At 45.6% G+C, this 18,139-nt stretch overlaps 6 protein-coding genes across 6 annotated transcripts; 2 read left to right on the top strand and 4 right to left on the bottom strand.

The window, feature by feature from the left end:
• Positions 1-509: 509 nt before the first annotated feature.
• On the top strand, positions 510-748 carry LACBIDRAFT_300289 (uncharacterized protein; the record flags this gene model as incomplete). The annotated part of the gene is made up of 2 exons (XM_001883083.1): positions 510-604; positions 661-748. The coding sequence occupies 2 exons, from the start codon at positions 510-512 to the stop codon at positions 746-748; spliced, it is 183 nt and encodes a 60-aa protein (XP_001883118.1).
• A 4,430-nt stretch (positions 749-5,178) lies between these two features.
• On the top strand, positions 5,179-6,142 carry LACBIDRAFT_328914 (uncharacterized protein; the record flags this gene model as incomplete). Its single annotated transcript, XM_001883082.1, has 7 exons — positions 5,179-5,324; positions 5,472-5,486; positions 5,516-5,534; positions 5,745-5,765; positions 5,820-5,878; positions 5,956-5,982; positions 6,043-6,142. The coding sequence occupies 7 exons, from the start codon at positions 5,179-5,181 to the stop codon at positions 6,140-6,142; spliced, it is 387 nt and encodes a 128-aa protein (XP_001883117.1).
• Positions 6,143-7,479: 1,337 nt separating this feature from the next.
• LACBIDRAFT_328913 (uncharacterized protein) lies at positions 7,480-11,175 on the bottom strand (the record flags this gene model as incomplete). The annotated part of the gene is made up of 15 exons (XM_001882963.1): positions 7,480-7,526; positions 7,606-7,685; positions 7,731-7,779; positions 7,831-7,923; positions 8,213-8,224; positions 8,281-8,328; positions 8,379-8,480; positions 8,533-8,779; positions 8,892-9,306; positions 9,345-9,406; positions 9,500-9,640; positions 9,881-10,025; positions 10,143-10,164; positions 10,253-10,487; positions 10,540-11,175. 15 exons carry the CDS (start codon positions 11,173-11,175, stop codon positions 7,480-7,482), a joined length of 2,334 nt encoding a protein of 777 aa, XP_001882998.1.
• Positions 11,176-11,864: 689 nt separating this feature from the next.
• Positions 11,865-13,147, bottom strand: LACBIDRAFT_328912 (uncharacterized protein; the record flags this gene model as incomplete). Its single annotated transcript, XM_001882962.1, has 4 exons — positions 11,865-11,926; positions 12,020-12,260; positions 12,315-12,473; positions 12,527-13,147. 4 exons carry the CDS (start codon positions 13,145-13,147, stop codon positions 11,865-11,867), a joined length of 1,083 nt encoding a protein of 360 aa, XP_001882997.1.
• A 665-nt stretch (positions 13,148-13,812) lies between these two features.
• Positions 13,813-15,442, bottom strand: LACBIDRAFT_294674 (uncharacterized protein; the record flags this gene model as incomplete). Its single annotated transcript, XM_001882961.1, has 4 exons — positions 13,813-14,138; positions 14,199-14,347; positions 14,398-14,747; positions 14,801-15,442. The coding sequence occupies 2 exons, from the start codon at positions 15,440-15,442 to the stop codon at positions 14,427-14,429; spliced, it is 963 nt and encodes a 320-aa protein (XP_001882996.1). The 3' UTR covers positions 13,813-14,138; positions 14,199-14,347; positions 14,398-14,426.
• A 1,299-nt stretch (positions 15,443-16,741) lies between these two features.
• Positions 16,742-17,811, bottom strand: LACBIDRAFT_328910 (uncharacterized protein; the record flags this gene model as incomplete). The annotated part of the gene is made up of 4 exons (XM_001882960.1): positions 16,742-16,753; positions 16,776-17,034; positions 17,062-17,537; positions 17,707-17,811. 4 exons carry the CDS (start codon positions 17,809-17,811, stop codon positions 16,742-16,744), a joined length of 852 nt encoding a protein of 283 aa, XP_001882995.1.
• Positions 17,812-18,139: the final 328 nt, after the last annotated feature.

The following is an 18,139-nucleotide window of genomic DNA, read 5'->3' as shown; positions in this document are numbered from 1 at the left end:
TAATAGGGGCAACCACCTTAGCCCAGCCAAGCCCACTCCTTCATAACAATAATATATATCAGAGCTTATATTTTGAAACCCCATAGCATTAGGGGATGAGGGATTGAGCAGAAGGGTGATAAGATGCATAGGCAGTGTGAGGCAGACAATTCCTCAAAGGGAAACTACATATGTCACACATGCTTACAAAAAATCACACTTTTCCATCCTACTCTGAAAGCACTGTCTGTAAAGTGTATCTTTGAAAATTCAAATGAAGTGAAATAAGTGTAAGTATCAAAATAGGGATTAGAGATGTGTACCAGAACTGGAATTTATAGTGATGTGCAGGCCTGGCTTGGCCTGAAAGCCATGGCTATGGCCCGACTTTGGGTGGCTCAGGCTTGACCATACTCAAGCCTGAGCTTTTTGCAAGGCTCAAGGCTGGCTTATGGGTGAAAGTCAAAAAAACACATACAATCAATCAATTAGTCTTGGACCCACAACAAAATTTCTACAAGTGCACCTCCATGTCAAACACTGCACCCCCTATCTCTGCTGCTCATCACATTGGGACAATTAGGACATCAAGGTTCAGGCATGCCATCTGGAAACATCATATGAGGTATCTAAGCATCTCACACTTGCTTGGACTCATTGCTGACCTCACTACTTTTGCAGACTTTCAGAGAAGAGGTTGAATATTTCTCTTCTATTCCAATATTTATCAGTCTTAACCAGTACTTACACCATCTCGAGGCTGCTGTGAAGTTCAGTATCAAAGTCACTTTAGTTTAGGGACTGTCATGGATACACCCGCGTATTATCCGTACCTGATCCACGGATTTTCCCACCCACGGATCAGATAAGGCACAATCTGGGTATATCCGTGGGTAAAACGGCCTGAGCTGCTGGGGGTGTAGTTTCAACTTAGACAAATGCACATATCTCATTCATTTCTTGTCCATTCTCTACAAAAGAAATTGTGTTACAAGGGGAAAATTCAGAACAATTCAGATTCAAACTAAAGCCATTCACATATCATCTGGATTGAGTACAAATACATTTTCTTTGAAAATAAAATCACCAATTCAATCACTTCTCATAGAATCTTTGACCATGTCACTGATAACAGAAAATGCTGGAAATATGGGTGTTTTGGCCCATGACCCTACTGCCATTCGTGCTTTGAAGGTCTGTGAATTCATGTTATGTTGCATGAAAGATACTTGTCGTCGCCCTGTTGAAAATGCACACTCTGCATCAACAGATGTTGCTGTTGAAACAAATGAGCTAGACATTTACATGTGGGATGTAAAAAGAACACACCTGGTGCTGAACAAAAATCCTGCCCCATTCTCGAGAGAATAGGTTGGTTGTCTCTTGCTTGGAACCAATATTTCATATAACCCCCTACTTCACGAATTGCTGTTGTCGAGACTGTATCATCCTTCAGATATGTTTGAATATGATCCAGAGGGTACTTGGATGTTCCAGAAGATGATTGTGATCAATCCCACTTGGACCAGATCTGTTTTCATAATCAACGGTTAAGTTTCAACTACTGATATCAATAAAAAAAATAACATACCTTTTTATCCTCAGTCCTCTCTGGAACTACATCTTCATTTGGTGCATATGATGCATTCCAACGATCAACAACTATTTTCTTAATCTGGCGTATCCTTTGTGCAGATTGCTTTTGGTCCTTGAACCATGCCATTTTGCGATCTGGGCACAGGACTAAATTGTTTCAAGTAAGTGGATAAGAGTTTAAAAAAAGATTCAAGCTTACTGATTGCAATAACATAAATTTCACAGTCCCACAGATGATCCAGATATCTGTCAATCAGCTGAACACTTGCATATGCAGCAATTCGGATAACAGCTGGAGTTGGTCTTGCTGAGAAATCATCATCCGAGTCATCACCTTCGTCATTATCATCAACAACTGCGGTGTGTCATCCACAACAGCAAGCAGGCTCTCTTGCAGATTGTAGAGCATAGGCAATGCATCAACAATGAGTGGTACCTCTGCTTGAGAAAAAAGAAGAGTGATGTCTTTGAAGAGCTGTAATTCCATGAGATAAATTCAAAACTGTATATGAAGAATTAATCATACCAATAATGCCTCTTGAACATCCTCTGCAAGATCCCATAGCTCATCAGAAAGACAATATGCCTTTAGCTTGTTCTCAGACACCCCAGTGAGAGACTGTATGATGTTTTTAAAATGCAGATGAGCAGCCAGACAGTCAAAGTCAGAATTCCAGCGTGTTGTTACACGACAGTCAAGAGCCTGTTTGTTAGACTTCAACTCAGTATCATTTGCAATGAGTTCCTGAAACTTCTGGCCAAGAGTTGAGTTATCATGAATTCGTCATGCAAGACCCGAGACCTTATATGACATTGATGAGGTAACTGCAGTTGGAATTAAGTTGCAAACATACCGCAGGAAAAAGCTTCAATGCTTCCCTTTCTTCTTCAGCTGTCATTGTAACTCCCGTTGAAGCCATTTTCTGAATAGCATGATCATGAACAGAGCGCACAACTGCATCATCATGAGCAACCTGGCCATCATCCTCTACATTCTCTTCAGCATCTATAACAGCCTCCTCAACAGCTGGACTCTCATCATCCTCAGAGGTGTCACCAGCATCTATGATATGCTCTTCCTCAGAAACCTCACCATCATCGTCATTCTGAGATGGAATGACAACTGATTTCCTGACTTTTGGCCTTTTGAAAAAGAAGGAGATGAAAATCTATACAGAAGTTTTCAAAGATGGAATTCTCTGATATATTGATGTCTTTACCTTGGCAATGAGATTGACAATATGAGCCAGGCAGCGCAAATGTGCATCCATACCCCAAAAATCAGGAAGGTAATTTGGCAGCAGTTCTGCAAGCTTGGTGCAGTTTGAAGCATTATCCATGCAGAGTGCAAGTACATTATCCATGCAGAGTGCAAGTAGCTATTGATAGTTTCAATAGATTTTTTGATTTTGAGAGGGAAATTACCTTTTTGTCCAGGCCAAATCGCTTTAAGCAGCTGGCTAAACACTCAGCCAGATACTGTCCAGTATGTTTCTTAGTCAATCTAATATACTGGTATTTAACATAGTTGGCTAGACTTAAAGAGATGATTGCTTACCGAATAAATTCAAGTATTGCATGATGGATAACACCCTCACTGTACCAAACAACGACAATTCCCAGATATGAGGAAACTAATGGGGCAGTCCACCCATCAAGAACAACATGAATGGCACTATTTAAGGCCTAATATTTTGGTTAGCTGTATAGAACCAAAATATAATGTAGAAAGGCACCATGAAATAATTCGCGACAAACACTGAAGCCATAGTATAGATATGCATAAGATCCCGTTGAATGGTATTTGGACTAGGGACAACAGTTCCTGGGCGGAGCATCTCAACCTCAGCCAGATAATCCTCATCCATGACCATATTGATAGGACGAGCGCTTTTAGCACAGCGAAGAGCAATAAGCGCATGATGGTTAGCCTCAGAATATGGAATAGCAGACTCAGATTTTGGACGTGGATCAAGACCTTGCTTTTTCAAGCACTGATCAACATCCTTCTGCAAGTTTGAGGTTCCTTGTCCTGTTCTGGTACGTTGGCGAAACTGAGGACCAACATGGTGCTGAGGATGGGTCTTGCATGTGAACTTGAAGGACATCGAAAGTGGAGTCTGTGTATCTTCATCCAAGCATCGTACCAAGGAGACATCATAGTGACTGTAGACATTGGACTGCCAAGTAGCCACAGCAGCATCTTGTCAATGCATGAGCTAAATATTCAAACACTTGAATAATATTTGCATGCTTACCAATGATCTCTTGATCTTCTAATGCCCAAACCGCAAGATCAGACTGTTGATTAATAGAAACTGCTTTATGACGTTTTTTGATAGGAGAAACGATGATAGGTGCACTATTGTGATGGTCAATGGTGTTGTCGTCGTCAGAGTCAGGTGGAATAGCAGCCAGTTCCCTAGAAAAGTCCTCTTGTGTAGCAATTTGGAATACAATTGGACGTGGAGGTGTTTTGGGGGGCTCAGCAACCCCACGAGAACGTCCACGACCACCTCTTGATCCTCTGGGAGGCATGGCGGCAGGATGGGGAAGGAAAATGGCAGTTCCTCTGCTTATCTGACATGATAAGCCACGGAAAGGTGCCAACTGATGTCGGAGTTTTAAACTACCTAATATAGCCTACGGATCTACGGATATCTGCAGATATATATATATATCCACAGATCGGATCTAGCAATACCCGGGTATCAACGGCCACGGATGATACCCGGTTATTGCCGATCCATGACAGTCCCTACTTTAGTTCCAGCATATTCTCCTGAAGCCATGGCAGAGAAAACTTCAGCCAGGATGGTGCTGGCAACAATTATGAGCATGCAAGGTTACTGTACCTCTCCAAAGTGAGGTACAACCTTGCTTTGGGCTTTGCTGGGCCTTGACAATGGCCCAAGAAGGCCTGGCACATCACTAACTGGAAACAGACATGTATGCTGGGGGGACAACTTGCCTCTGGCAAGGCATGACTGAGTGAAGTGAGTACTGTAGTATAAGTCTAGGTTTAAGTCTAACTATGTGTACTGAAAGTGGGATTAAACATGAACTGGGATAAAAAATATGTACCAAAACTGGGATTAAACATGTGTACCAGGGGGTCCAGGGGGCTTGCCCCCGGCAAGCTGTGACCAGCACCAGAGGCACGGCTGAGCGTTAGCGAGTGCCGCGCCGTAGGTGCGGGTCTAAAGCTTGTCTATATAGAATGGCACAATGTTTTTAGCCTTTTGATGGCTGAGTAAGGCTGACTCAGCTGAGTCAGCAATGACAAATCTTATATAATCACTCTGAACCTCACATCTTTATATTGAGCTTGACCTCATCTACCCTCCTCAACTCTGGGTAAATATTTCTCTGTATTTTATACATATTTTAAAATGCTCTCTTGCTTGAGAGGCCAGTTTGTAGGCACATACATAGAGGTGTAAATTCTATTTCTGTACAAACTTTCTTACATTGCCTGCTCTTTGTGGTTGAATCTATCAGCTCTGCTCTACAGTCAGAAAATATTTATCATTGGGTGGGTCACCTATCACAATTTTATAGTTGGTTGATCTAATCACTTAGTTCTGTAATCTATCCATCATCATGTTTGGGTTTCTGTTTTCTTCCCCTCTTGCATGTGCAATATTTAATTTCAATTCACTCCAGGGAGAGATTGGGAATGTTACTCTAAACATCCCTGCCTATAATCTTTGGAGGCTTATTATCACATCTGAGAGTATGTTGGATGGGTTTGTTGTTTTATGTCAGAATTTTATCCCTTCACCCCAGCTCTTCATTGGGGAAGTGTAATGCCAATGTGGATATGTGCACCTCTCAAAGCTATATATTGAAGTATTCTATCTAATTCAATATGTGATTGGAAATTCAAAGATTAGTATTTTTGTAACTCAGTAAGTTGCTCATAGTTTTATTATTGAAGATTCTCAACAGGCCTGGAGGTATATAGATTTAATACAATGTATAAAAAAGAGAGTTAAAAATCTTCCAGATAAAATGGGGACTTAGGGAGCTGATTTGGGAGAGGACATAGGAAGTTCCACAAATATAAGTAAAGATTTAGTCATTTTATTCCATGGAGACGAGAAACCCAGGAAGAAATAATCTAATTTCTCAAAACTACTAGAAGTCTATAGTTTCTGGCCCAATAGGATTTTGGGAAAGCTGAGGAGGTAAGGGAAGGTCATGTTAGAAATATATTTATTGTATGTGTTGGTGTCTTATAGCATGACAAGAGAGGTTTCGCAGTACAAAAATATGAGAAACATTGGGGCATGGTAGAGCAGTAAGAGATGTTAAATCGGAAGTAGTACCATTTATAAAGATATGTAATAAATATTCAACACTCTGTTTAATGGGTAGTCAGAACCAATTTGAATTTGCAAGATGGTATGTCAAAAAACTGGAGTTAGAGTGCCTGCCCCCAGCATGCTATGACCCATGTTGTAGGAGCAGCCAAGTTATTGGCTATGTGGAAGCAGGGTTTGGGGCCCAACACACTGCACTGTGGACTTGGCACATACAGATATCAGAAAAATTGCCACTGTGATGCAAAATTTATCATATATGTAGATGTACCAGTAATTTACACCAACATATAAAGATTAGAATAAAAAATGTACATGGGGATTGGGATGAAACATGTGTACTGGAACTGGGATTGAAGATGTGTACCGGGGGGTCCGGGGGGCATGCCCCCGGCGAGCCGTGACCTGCGGTGAAGGAACGGCCGAGCGCCAGCGAGCGCCGTGCCGTAGGCGTGGGTCTTAGGCTCGTTGAATGGAATGGTAAGCTTTGGACAAGTATGCGTGCATGCAACCCCGCTAACTTTCTGTCATCTAAGCTACGCCCCCGCCCAGTCGCTTTACAGGCTTAGCACATGTCGTGGAGCTACCTACTAAGCGGCCTTGATAGCTGAGTGAGCTGCTGCCTCATGATACTTTATGCTTCGGAATTTATCCCAAGACTCTGCAGTTTACTCAAGATTCACATTGAGAACGATCCTTGTATCAACACCTCGACCGGGAAGAAGAGAAAGGCTGAGACGAAGATCCGGAACAACTCGAAATGGAGATTGGACAGCGAAAGCCGGACGAGCAGCTGATCCTAAAAGCTTGCGCACCTCAACCCCTCCCCGGACATGTCACGTGACTTACCACTTCGAACCTTGAACGCCATCTTTTTAGTACTCCATCTCGCTCAGACCGCGATATGATCATGGTTGGCATAATATTACGGTATTCCAATAAATAAAAATGTAATTTAGGCAGATTTTCTTTTTGTGTATGTACACATAGTCATCTAGAGAGAGAATATACTACAGTTACATTCACGATCTTAGGCATTATATTGCTACCAGCTCAAATATGTATGCATGTTGTTATGGCCTAGGTGGTTGAGCTCTGTATCGTGGGAACTGCAATTGCTCAAGGTGTGAGGTTCGACTCCCGTAGTAAGATTATTTTTTGCATTTGGTTTTATGGCTCAAAAAGTCCGTAACCTGGATTATGGTGAGTTCCGACAGTCATTTTTTCAATGCCAAGTGGGTTAGTTTCTGGTAAGTTTGCTGCCATTATTTATGAAAGTTTGAGCCAAATCAGGATAACCGTGAAGCCATTTTTTTCATATGTCCAATAAATAGGCTGTGTTCTGTTTATTTTCTCCCCTCAATATATATATCAAATATGTAAAGAAACGTAGAAAATGTGCGAAGTCGAACGTTGATCTTGGAATATAAGATTTGATAATGTCACGTGACGTGTCCGGGGAGGGGTTGAGGTGCGCAAGCTGATCCTAAAAGGGCACAAGCATTCGGTCACCGGTGAAGTCGTTCTACATCACGTTGATTTTCAAAATTAACATTCCTTTTGTTTTAGAATTGCCAACTCATCCCCAGACTTGAAGCTTCCTTGGTGGCGCAATGACCGAGTCAGCTGGGTACGTTTTTCAATTTTCGCGTAGAATTGAAAGCAGAGAACTGAAGTACGGATTGCTACTAGCGACTAAGCCTACCGCCTTCTCTATCGAACAGTAACAATCTGGCGGCGAGGTTACGAACGGAAAAGATGTCCAGATGTTCGATGGCTGGAAAGCTATAGTCTTACCAACGTAATTCACCTGTAACAGATCAGAATTACGATGAAGTCGTGCCAGAGACACCAATGATCCCAACGTGGATGCTCTTGTCTGTTTCCGCCTCACAGCATCTCTCGAATCGAAGTCGACTGGTCGGCTCACAATTTGCCAAATGGCCGTAACGTTCTTGGCATCCGCCCAATATGAAGCTTATGAAGATGTCGAGGACTTGGGCTCTGGCTCGCAATTTCATGTCTATCATGTATTATGTCAAGATGCATTGTCGGTATTGCTGCCACACAAGAGTGATAGGATGATCGACAACAAATCCATTTGCACATACCTCAATTCAAAGGAAAGGGACGTTGGATACGTCTAGGTATAATGCTGATCCGGCAAAGTCCCCATACCCAAAGTAAGTTGATTTGAAAAACCCGAAATTTCTAAAATTCTAATAACTAAGTAAAACGGATGTGACCTAAATAGATGATGAAGCGAATGTACATCAGGAAGCAGGCAGTGCTAAAGGAAACTCGCTACTCACCCTCAGAGACAACTGGCAGAGCGATCATCAGCGTTCTGGGTATTCAAGAAGCCTAGCAATTAACTCACAGCCCTTTCGCCCAGCAGAGTTTATCGCAATGTATCCGCTATAGGGAGCTACGAAGGACATATGAGTGTGATTCTCGTGTTGTGGAAAAAAATATTACCCGTGCGCCCAGAGATGTAACCCATCGTTTTGACGCCGTCTGTATACATGATCTCGCGACGCTGGAATGGCAGCCAGTCCGCCTGAATTTTTTTATCTGGATCTAAAAGGAACTTTAGAACCATGTATCATACGGATATATCACTTTTACTTACTCCAAAGCGTGCCCCCTCTGATTTGCTTCGAGAAGCTTGGGTCCATTTGGTTCGTATTCCGGACTTCCTTAACCTCTCCTCGAATCTGCTGGCCACAAACGACCGTTATGGGATGGTCTCCGTCATGCCCTGGATACACGTGTGTTTGGAAAGATATGTGAGCGTCATTATCATTCATTGGGACTTCTCTATCCATGTCTTCAAACAGTTGAATATTTTGGTTGACGAGTCCCTCGGCTTTCATGACCTGAGACCTCAATGAAGCGAGTGTTCGAGGTGGGACGATGGAGACTCGAGCGTGTCGATGCGACCCAAAGAAGAGTCGTCCATGTCAAACGCCGTTTTGGAAGTCGTTGCACCTTCTTCGCCGTCGTAGAGGCGGTAATGGACTGGATAGCGATGAGCAACACTAAGTCAATGATAGTGCGTTGAAAGTTACCATAATGGGGCTCAAATGGTAGAGCCTTAGGCAAACCCACCAGCTGTGTTGCGATCACTTGTCGGTTTTTAACATCTTCCACCCCAACCACGAGGACTATCGGGTCATCCTTGGACAATCCGAGCCCGGAATCCTCTTTGAGAACCAATTTAGAAGATTCAGCGGTAGCACTTCGGCTAGAAAGCGACTCGAATAAGCTAGAACTTTCAGCTCCTGACAAGCCCTCGATCTTGCAGATGTGCTTTTTCACGGACGAGGCTGTGCGCGGAGGTGTAATGAGCTTTGGCAGAGCCCGGCTGATGAATGGGTTGTTCGCGTAGATCGGGTTTTTGGACCTGATTGGACCTTCTGTTGTGTATAAGCGGTAATATACTGATCAAACCAGTGCAATCCTTGTGTAAGACTGTGCGCAATCTCCATAAACGACGAACGCAACTGTAACGAGGACCACTTGTGTCAAGGGTTTCAGCCTGGACACATTCGAAATCATTGGTTTGCGGAGTGGAAGAGAGTTTGAGCTAAACGTACAAGTTCCCCTCCTCGACCATCCGACGAGCTTTGCGGTGGACTCTGGCGACGTCCGTCGGACTCAATCGTATTTGAGACCATCTGAGGTGCTGTCTTCCAACTTGTTGAGACACGAAAGAGAGAGGTCAACCAGGCGGGCGTCTAGTGACGTCCAGTCGTATATGTTCCGTGCTGTGCATACTTGGCTGTGCCTGACAGTCGCCAAATAAAGATTGACAAGTTCGTTCAAAGTTGTATTCAGACTGCGGTAAGATACGCAGGCGTAGGTACCATGACTGCTCCTGATCTCAGTTACGCACGACTTTAAGGAGGGGCGCTAACCCTCACCCTCTTGGCGTCCACGCATGAGTCTTTCGACATCCAAAGACAATCAAGTCAAACCCCCGAGCCGCCAGCTCCTCCACTTGAAGAAGAGATCGTTCTCAGGCTGCTTGGTCCTATGCTCTTCGGCCTCTTAGTTGTCAGGCCACGTTGCCATGCATAGAGCCACATTCCGGGACTCGACTGCAGTTTCAACCACGAAGTGCTGATTACTCCAAAGATGCGTGTTGATGAACGTAGATAATAACAGCGGCGTTCAGCTCGTTTTTGGACCTGCTGTTACGTGAGTGTTGTTGCGCCTCGTTTCATTCGAAAAACGTACAGCCTATCACCAGTAAAGGTGTCTTCAAAATCCGTCACAAAACCGCCACTCCACCCTCCTCAACTTGGGTGGCCTCGTATTCATCTTGCCATCAGCATCGCGGCACACACCGACACCTCTCTTCCTATCCAACCACTTCCGGCGGAAGGCGTCATTCTCGTACTTGGTCTTCATGCACTTGTCGCATTCTCCCGCCCATAGATTTGGATTCGAATTTCTTTTTGGACCTGGATCTGGGGTTGTTGGGGCGTGACCAAGTGTGGTTGACCCAAAGCCGCGATTGGGTACAATGATCACGACTTCTTCGAGGTATTCAAGTGGGGCCAGAGCGCGCGCATAGTCAATCTAAGTATGTCATCGTCACAAATACTCAGAAATCAAGCAAATTGGAGCTCACAGGCAACCCATAACCACCCTCATATACCAACCCGGTCGGCCTGTCATTGAATCGGACCCTACAGGACCCACCGCAGAGTCCACACCACACCGTGTCTTGCTTCATTTTCAGAGTCTTCAGATGCTCAAGGCCCGGGGTGCGAGGGATATTCTGGAGCACCCCAGGAGAGGGCCACGACAATCCGTGCAGGTCAAGGTGTTCGACCGAAGAGGAGAAGTTGAAGAACGGCAGGATGAACGACGTGCCGAGGCGGGAATAGAAAGACGGCGTGATGATGGGTGAAAAATCCAGCCGGATGGAGGAGAGGTGCAGAAAACCGGAGAGGTCCCAAATGGAGAGGTAGCTGCTGTAGGTTTGGATGCAGTGTAGGTGTTTCGTCCATCTAGCTCCCACCTCAGGCCAACAACACCGTACAAATTCCAAATCCTCAGGCGACTCGATGCAGAGAGTGTGGAACCAAGCCTCAAGGGCGAGGGCACGGTACGTTCTTGAGGTAAGGCTGAGCGCGTTGAGTGTGAGCCAACTGGGTTTAGTTGAACAGCCAAGATTTTCTGGGGCAGTGGAGCGCGGAGGGGCAGAGAAGATCAGGAAATAGATGATTTCGCTGATTAGTTCTGGGGGAAGAGGCAACGACATCGTGGAGACAAGTAGAGGTACAAGTCTTGCCAGCGCCTATTGCAGTAAAGGTGGGTATGGGCGTCCATAACTGCATCGCCTCTGCTGCGCTTGATCAGTCCATGATGAGCGATAAGCCTGAGTATAGTCAGAAGAAGTAGGAAAGAAACCGCCCAGACTATCTCCATACTAACCAGCCATCAAAAGCGGGTATAGTTCACTTCATCCAATGGTACATTTCCAAGGGAGCCCTAATGAGGATCATGGTAAGATACGATGCATAGACAAAGAACAATGAGAAATACATCTGTTCCACAACCACCGCCTTCATGCGCTCAGGAAGGAGTCCAAGATAACAACCGGGAGGATCTTAAAGAGATTCGGAGTATCAGCCGAATACATTCCACGTCCTTGTGCCGTTTGGAGGAGGAATAGGTGTTCATGTGATCCTCAACCCAGAGACAAGTAACATCTATCGATGTGTCAAGCAATTGGGCTGATGTCATCCAGAGACGACTTCAACTGCCCACTCGCCACTCGGGGATCAATCAACAGACAACACCCCGGAGGTCCTGTTAGGAGAGGCAACGACGAATCGGTCTGATAAGGCGCATGCATTCCACGCTCCGCTCTTGTGCGTTTCGAAGGATGTATTCGCGAGTGACCGCTTACAACATAGACAGCTGGTTATGGCACTGCGATATTCTGGCTCAGCAGCTGATGTCGAAAGTCCAGAGAGAAGCAGCATCCCCTTCCCATTGCCTTGCCAATCCTGTTTCTCAAAGCGTCAACAGAATGCTCTCCATCAACAGAAGTCAGAGACGCCCACCAAAAACCAAACCCTCCACTCAATCCCATTACAAACCATTATTATCCAGATCACTATCACTCGTACCCATGTCCTCGCGAATCTCAAACATTTCCTCGTAATCCTCAAATATCTCCTCCTCCTCGTCATCCGCTGCAGAGAACTGGTACTCCACCCTCCTCAACTTCGGTGGCCTCACATCTTTCCAGCCATCAGTGTTATCGCCATCACCGCACGCCAGACCGACGCGTCTCTTCCTGGCCACCCACTTCTCGCGGAAGGCATCATTCACGTCCATCTGCATCATCACCATACAGGAATCGCATTCACCCGACCATAAGTTTGGGTTTACATTTGTCTTGGAGGTGGGGGTCGTTTCTGGATTCGTGTCCGCGTTTGAGTCTGAGTCTGCATTTAAACCCAATGTAGTCTGCCCAAAGCCATAGTTGGGTGTGACAATCACAACTTCTTCAAGGTATTCAAGGGGTGCCAGAACACGCGCGTAGAGGAACTACGTACGTCGTCATCAAATTTTCTCTCAACGCCAGGCAGAACAGAACTCACAGGCAACCCCGACCCCCCTTCATACACCACCCCCGTCGGCCTGTCTTTAAACTGAACCTTGCAACAGGAACGGCAGAGCCCACACCACATCACGCTTTGCACCATCTTCAACGTCTTCAAATGCGCAAAGCCTGGGGTATTGGCAATACCGACAATCGCCCCAGGATCAGGCAACGTCCTTCCGCGCAAGTCAAAGTGTTCAAACGTGGGGGAGAGGTGTGAAAAGGGTAGCGTGTTCCAGTCAACTGGGAAGGAGAAAGCCGGCGAGAGCCAGTCCAGTCTAATGGAGGAAACGCGGAGGAAGGAAGAGAGATTCCAGACATAAAGGTTGTCACTGTGGTATGATTGGATGCAGTGGAGGTGTTTGGTCCATTTACTCCCAAGCTCAGGAAACCTGTCTCGTAGAAAGTTTAGATCCCCTGGAAAATCGATGTAGAGACTCTGAAACCACGCTTCGAGCACTAGGGCGCGGTAGCTTTGTGAGGTGAGGCTGAGCGCATTGATCGTGCTCCATCTGGGTTTAGTTGAACAGCCAGGCTTTTCTGGAGTCAAGGAGCGTGGTGGGGCGGAGAAGAGCAGGAGGTCGATGATTATTCGGACGAGTTCTAGGGGTAGAGACATTGTGAACCTCCGAGTCGTCGATGGTACGGTCTCGTTCAAATTCTCGTTTTCAGCCTCCAGCAACTCGGGAGCGTGGTACGTTTGTCAGATTACGCTCAGCGTTGCGGGTGATGCAGTGGGAGGCGGATTAGCTCACGAGGCGGAAATTGAAGTGAACTAGATGATGGTGTGTGGTGATGGGCTTCGCACGGCATGGCAGAAGACGTTGATATTAGCATCGGAAATTTGAGAGGGCACAAGAAACGAGAATGGGGAAAGCAAACATCGTGAAGGTAGTTTTAGTTTGTAAAATGAGTCTGGGGTGTGGGGAACCTTTTAGATACGTCTAGGTAGTACGACGCTGATCCGGCAAAATCTCCATACCCAAAGAAAGTGCAAAACCCGAAATATCTGGGAACTAAGTAAAACAAATATAACCGAAGGAGATGACGATGAAGCGAATGTAGATTAGGGTGCTATGTAGAGGAAACTTGCTATTGACCGGCAGAGACGACTAGCCTGAGAATAGCTGAGAATACACATCAGCGTTTTGAGGTTCAAGAAACATCCCACGAGCTTTGCGGTGGACTCTGCGGACCTCCATCGGATCCGATTGCATTTGAGTGCTGTCTTCCAACACGAAAGAGACGGGTCAACCAGTCGCCAAATAAAGATTGACAAGTTCAAAATCCTTCAAACTGAAGTATTCAGACTGCGATTAGGTACGCACTGGGCGTAGGTACTGGCATGACCACTCCTGATTTCAGTAATTATGCCCGACTGAGCGGCAGCGATTTCTGGGGAGGAGACTAACCCACTTGAAGTCTCCTGACATCCAAAGACAATCAAGTTGAGCCCCGAAGCTTCCAAATCACTGTTCCGACTCCCGAGTGCCTCTCTCCGTTTGCCTGGATGATCAAGTTGACCGCCTTTCAGGAAAATTCATGGGAGTTCTCGAATTTGTGGACAGTCAATCCCCTCTCGATCGCTTCTTCCAATAGTCGTCGTCAAGCTGCTCCAAAGCTGCTCGGTCCGATGCTCTTCGGCCTAGGCTGAGTTGTAGGGGACTGACCACTTTGTCGTGCATAGAACCAACATTCCGCGGATTCAACTGTAGTTTCAACAAAAAGTTCAGGCTATCCAGCCTTGTTTCAAAAAATACATGTTGATGATATATCGTGAATGTATATGATACCAGCAAAGTTCAGTTCATTTTTGTACCTGCTGTTAGGTGAGTGTTGTTGCTGCCTCGTTTGATTCGAAAGACGTACAGCCTATAAATCACTGGTATCGGGTGTCTTCAAGGACCGCCACTAAACCGCCATTCCACTCTCCTCAACTTGGGTGGCCTCGTATCCTTCTTGCCATCATCATCGCAGCACACACCGACACCCCTCTTCCTATCCACCCACTTTTGGCGGAAGGCGTCATCCTCATACTTGCTTTTTATGCAAGTGTCGCATTCCCCCGCCCATAGATTTGGATTCGAATTTGTTTCTGGGTCTGGATCTGGGGTTGTTGGGGTGTGACCAAGTGTGGTCGACCCAAGGCCGCTATTGGGTACAGTGATCACGACTTGTTCGAGGTATTCAAGCGGGGTCAGAACGCGCGCATAGTCGATCTAAGAATGTCGTTATCACAAAATGCTCGGAAATCAAGCAAACTAGAGCTCACAGGCAACCCATAACCCCCCTCATATATGATGGTCGGCCTGTCCTTGAATCGGAGCTTATAGGACATACCGCAGAGCCCACACCATGACGTGTGATGCTTCATTTTTAAAGTCTTCAGATGCTCAAGGCCCAGGGTGCGAGGGATATTCTGGAGCACCTGAGGAGTAGGCCACACCAATCCGCGCAGGTCAAGGTGTTCGACCGAGGAGGAGAAGTTGAAGAAAGGCATGCCTGATGACGTCGGACTGAGGCGGGGATAGATAGATCGCATGAGGATGGGTGAAAGCCAATCCACCCGGATGGAGGAGAGGTGCAGAAGAGAGGAGAGGTCCCAAAGGGAGAGGGAGCTGCTGTTCCGAGGTTGGACGCAGTGTAGGTGCCTAGTCCATTTTGCTCCCACCTCGGGCCAACAGCACCTTACATGTTCCAAGTCCTCAGGTGACTCAATATAGAGGGTGCAGAACCAAGCTTCAAGGATGAGGGCACGGTACGTTCTTGAGGTGAGACTGAACGCATTGAGTGCGTGCCAACTGGGTTTCGTTGAACAGCCGGGGTCTTCTGGGGTAGAGGAGCGCGGAGGGGCGGACAAGATCAGGAAATAGATGATTTCGCGGATTAGTTCTGGGGGAAGAGGCAACGACATCGTGGAGGCAAGTAGAAGTACAAGTCTCGCCAGCGCCTATATTGCAGTGTAGGCACGTGTCTTCGACATCGGACTGGTCGTCGGAAGAAAGTATCTACGTACTAACCAGGCGGGTATATGTAAAGAAGAAAAACCAATTGCAAAATATTTACTAAGCGACTAGTTATCGTCCGAGTCAAGCTAGTAAAGAGAGTTCGATTTACCAGCACTCTTGGGGATGAGGAAATCCTGATGAAATTGGAGATCGGGAAGAAGTAGATCCACCGTGGAGTCAAGCAATTTGAGGCAATTTGGCATTCAATAATCACGAATAAAAGCAGAAGTGTAATGCTCAGCAAATCTTTCGGTCGATTAAATTGGAGGTTCAAATGCTCGAGCTTCCCATAGAGGAGGAGAGGCGGCGTCACGGTGGTTTTCTTTGCGCTTTCACTTGAGCCGACTCCGAGTCCGAAGGGTCATAAGATTTGGTCGAATCATTGTTACTGGCCATTACAATCAGGACTTTAAAAGTTTATGAGAGTGAGGATCTGTTTACCTCGTAAGTAAGTCGTCAGGTTAAATTCCAGTTACCACCGACAGCCAGTTTACCTGGGGCAATTGGATCTGAGTAAGTCATTGATAGAACCTTTATGGAAAACGTACGCAGTGGTCAAGTTGGTGGAGCGACAAAGTCCATGACACACAATCTACTATCCTTTGTTATTATTACAAGTCGACCAGATATTGGGCAGAAGTCGGAATCTTGTGTCGGACCACAAAAAATTGACCTGGTTATAGCCATACATTCGCTTCCAAATCCATTTGTCTGAGTTGGAGTGGCCATCAGACCGATTACAATATCATCCCCGTCGGAGTGCCATCGTTGGCAGATGTTATTGTTGCATAAACGCAAATAATGGGGTCTGCCACTTAGGATGGTTAGCCCGACAAAGGACACAATTCGTACCCTTGGCCTATCCCAGCTGGGGATCGGGCCTGAATCAAGTATGTAAAAGGCCATTTTGTCTCCCGACGTGTTTCCTTCTGGACTGACGCCAATTTCTGCATCGCTGGAGGATGGCCACCACGATGAGGGTAACGAGAAAATGGCAGGTTCAGAAAATATGGGGTATTTCAGGGAGTGCTTCAGTTTGGGCTGCAAGGGACCAAAGGCGTCCGCGGCGGAGCTGCTTCTGAGGTCACCGTCACACCTTTCTTTCCAAAAAATTGGTATCTCCCACATCGTGATGTCGACGGAGCTCAGAATAATCAAGTAATGATCCATCAGAAATAGCTAAAAGGATGAAATGGCTGGTTGATTTAATGAGTTGGCTATAAGCGGAATTGAATGCACTTTATGTATTGTCACGATGATTGGAGGTTCCCAAGTGATGGAGTCGTTAGTAGCCAGATTCCAAAGGACAATCTCGTCCATCTCAGTTAAGAATACGAAACAGCCACCAGCGTTGGAGCTTATGTCAATCAATGCATTTACATTTAACTCTCCTTTGGGTGTAAACTCTGGATCCGGCGTTGAGGGGTAGATCTCATATATCACCACTTGGCACTGCCAGGGGTCAAAGGAGGAACTTGTGAAGTGATTGAGGATCAAGCTACGCAGAGGTGAAATTAGCGCTCACGGATGGAGAACATAGTATGTGGATAATAAAAGCCCAGTCTCATCAGCAGTCGGGCAGGCGTCCATTAAAACAAGCCGACCATCATCAATCACGGCGACAGGCAGCCAAGTCATCTCCTCTCTGGTTCCAACGTTTCCAAGGTCCCACAAAGCGATGTGATCCTTCCTGGCTGACTCGGTAAACAGAAAGCGACCGCCCGGAATGAGATAAAGCCAGCTGAAGCTATAGGGCTGTGCTTCAGAATCCAACGGCTCAAAAGGAAGTATCCTCTGGGGCTCCAGTGCTTTGTTGGATGAGCCATTTTTTAAACGATCTACAAGCTGAGAAGGAGACAAAGCCGCGTGCTCTAGCTCTTTGACAGACATATTTTCAAAAGGGAAGCTAGGCATAAATGCCCGGTGGTCGATACAAACGCGCTGCAGGGCAGAAAGCCACACGGTGCGCTGTTGAGAGGCTAGATAGAACAAATTGCAAGTCTATTTCGAGATCAGAGGTCAGTGATTTGATATACAGAGGGAGCGATTTCACCATTCTCAGCGAAACAATGTCGCTGGGGTCAAGGAAGCCCTGGATGAGAAACTGGAGGTCGAGGGGCACAAGTATTAGTTACCTTACCCCACTAACACTGCAAACATTCCAACATACTGACGTGAGAATATTTTGAGAGTATTTTGATGGTACATAAAATTTTCCCAAAATACCATCCACCAGGTATGTGATTGGTATGAAGATATATATTTTATTATCCATGCTGAAGTATCTGATTAGTATTTTGATTGTATTCAAATGTTTTTCCTCAATACTGGGTCACATACTAGAATAATACTTCTATCACAGTATCTTAACTTTGAACAAAATATCTTCAACATACTGATCGGCCAATATTTTAAGAGTATGATTCTTCAGGATAAGATACTTTAAAAATATTATATATAATATTCAAAAGATACTTATATGATACTAGAGAGTAGATATAAAGGGAATATCTTGAAAGTATGAAAATATATCGCATTTTCATATTGGATACTAACACAATATTAAGCAGATATTCATTAAAGATGACCAACATACTGAGATG

Source organism: Laccaria bicolor, genomic scaffold (genome assembly GCF_000143565.1).
Source record: "Laccaria bicolor S238N-H82 LACBIscaffold_19 genomic scaffold, whole genome shotgun sequence".
In the NCBI taxonomy this organism is placed as follows: Eukaryota; Fungi; Basidiomycota; class Agaricomycetes; order Agaricales; family Hydnangiaceae; genus Laccaria; species Laccaria bicolor.
This window is presented reverse-complemented; position numbering and strand designations above follow the sequence as displayed.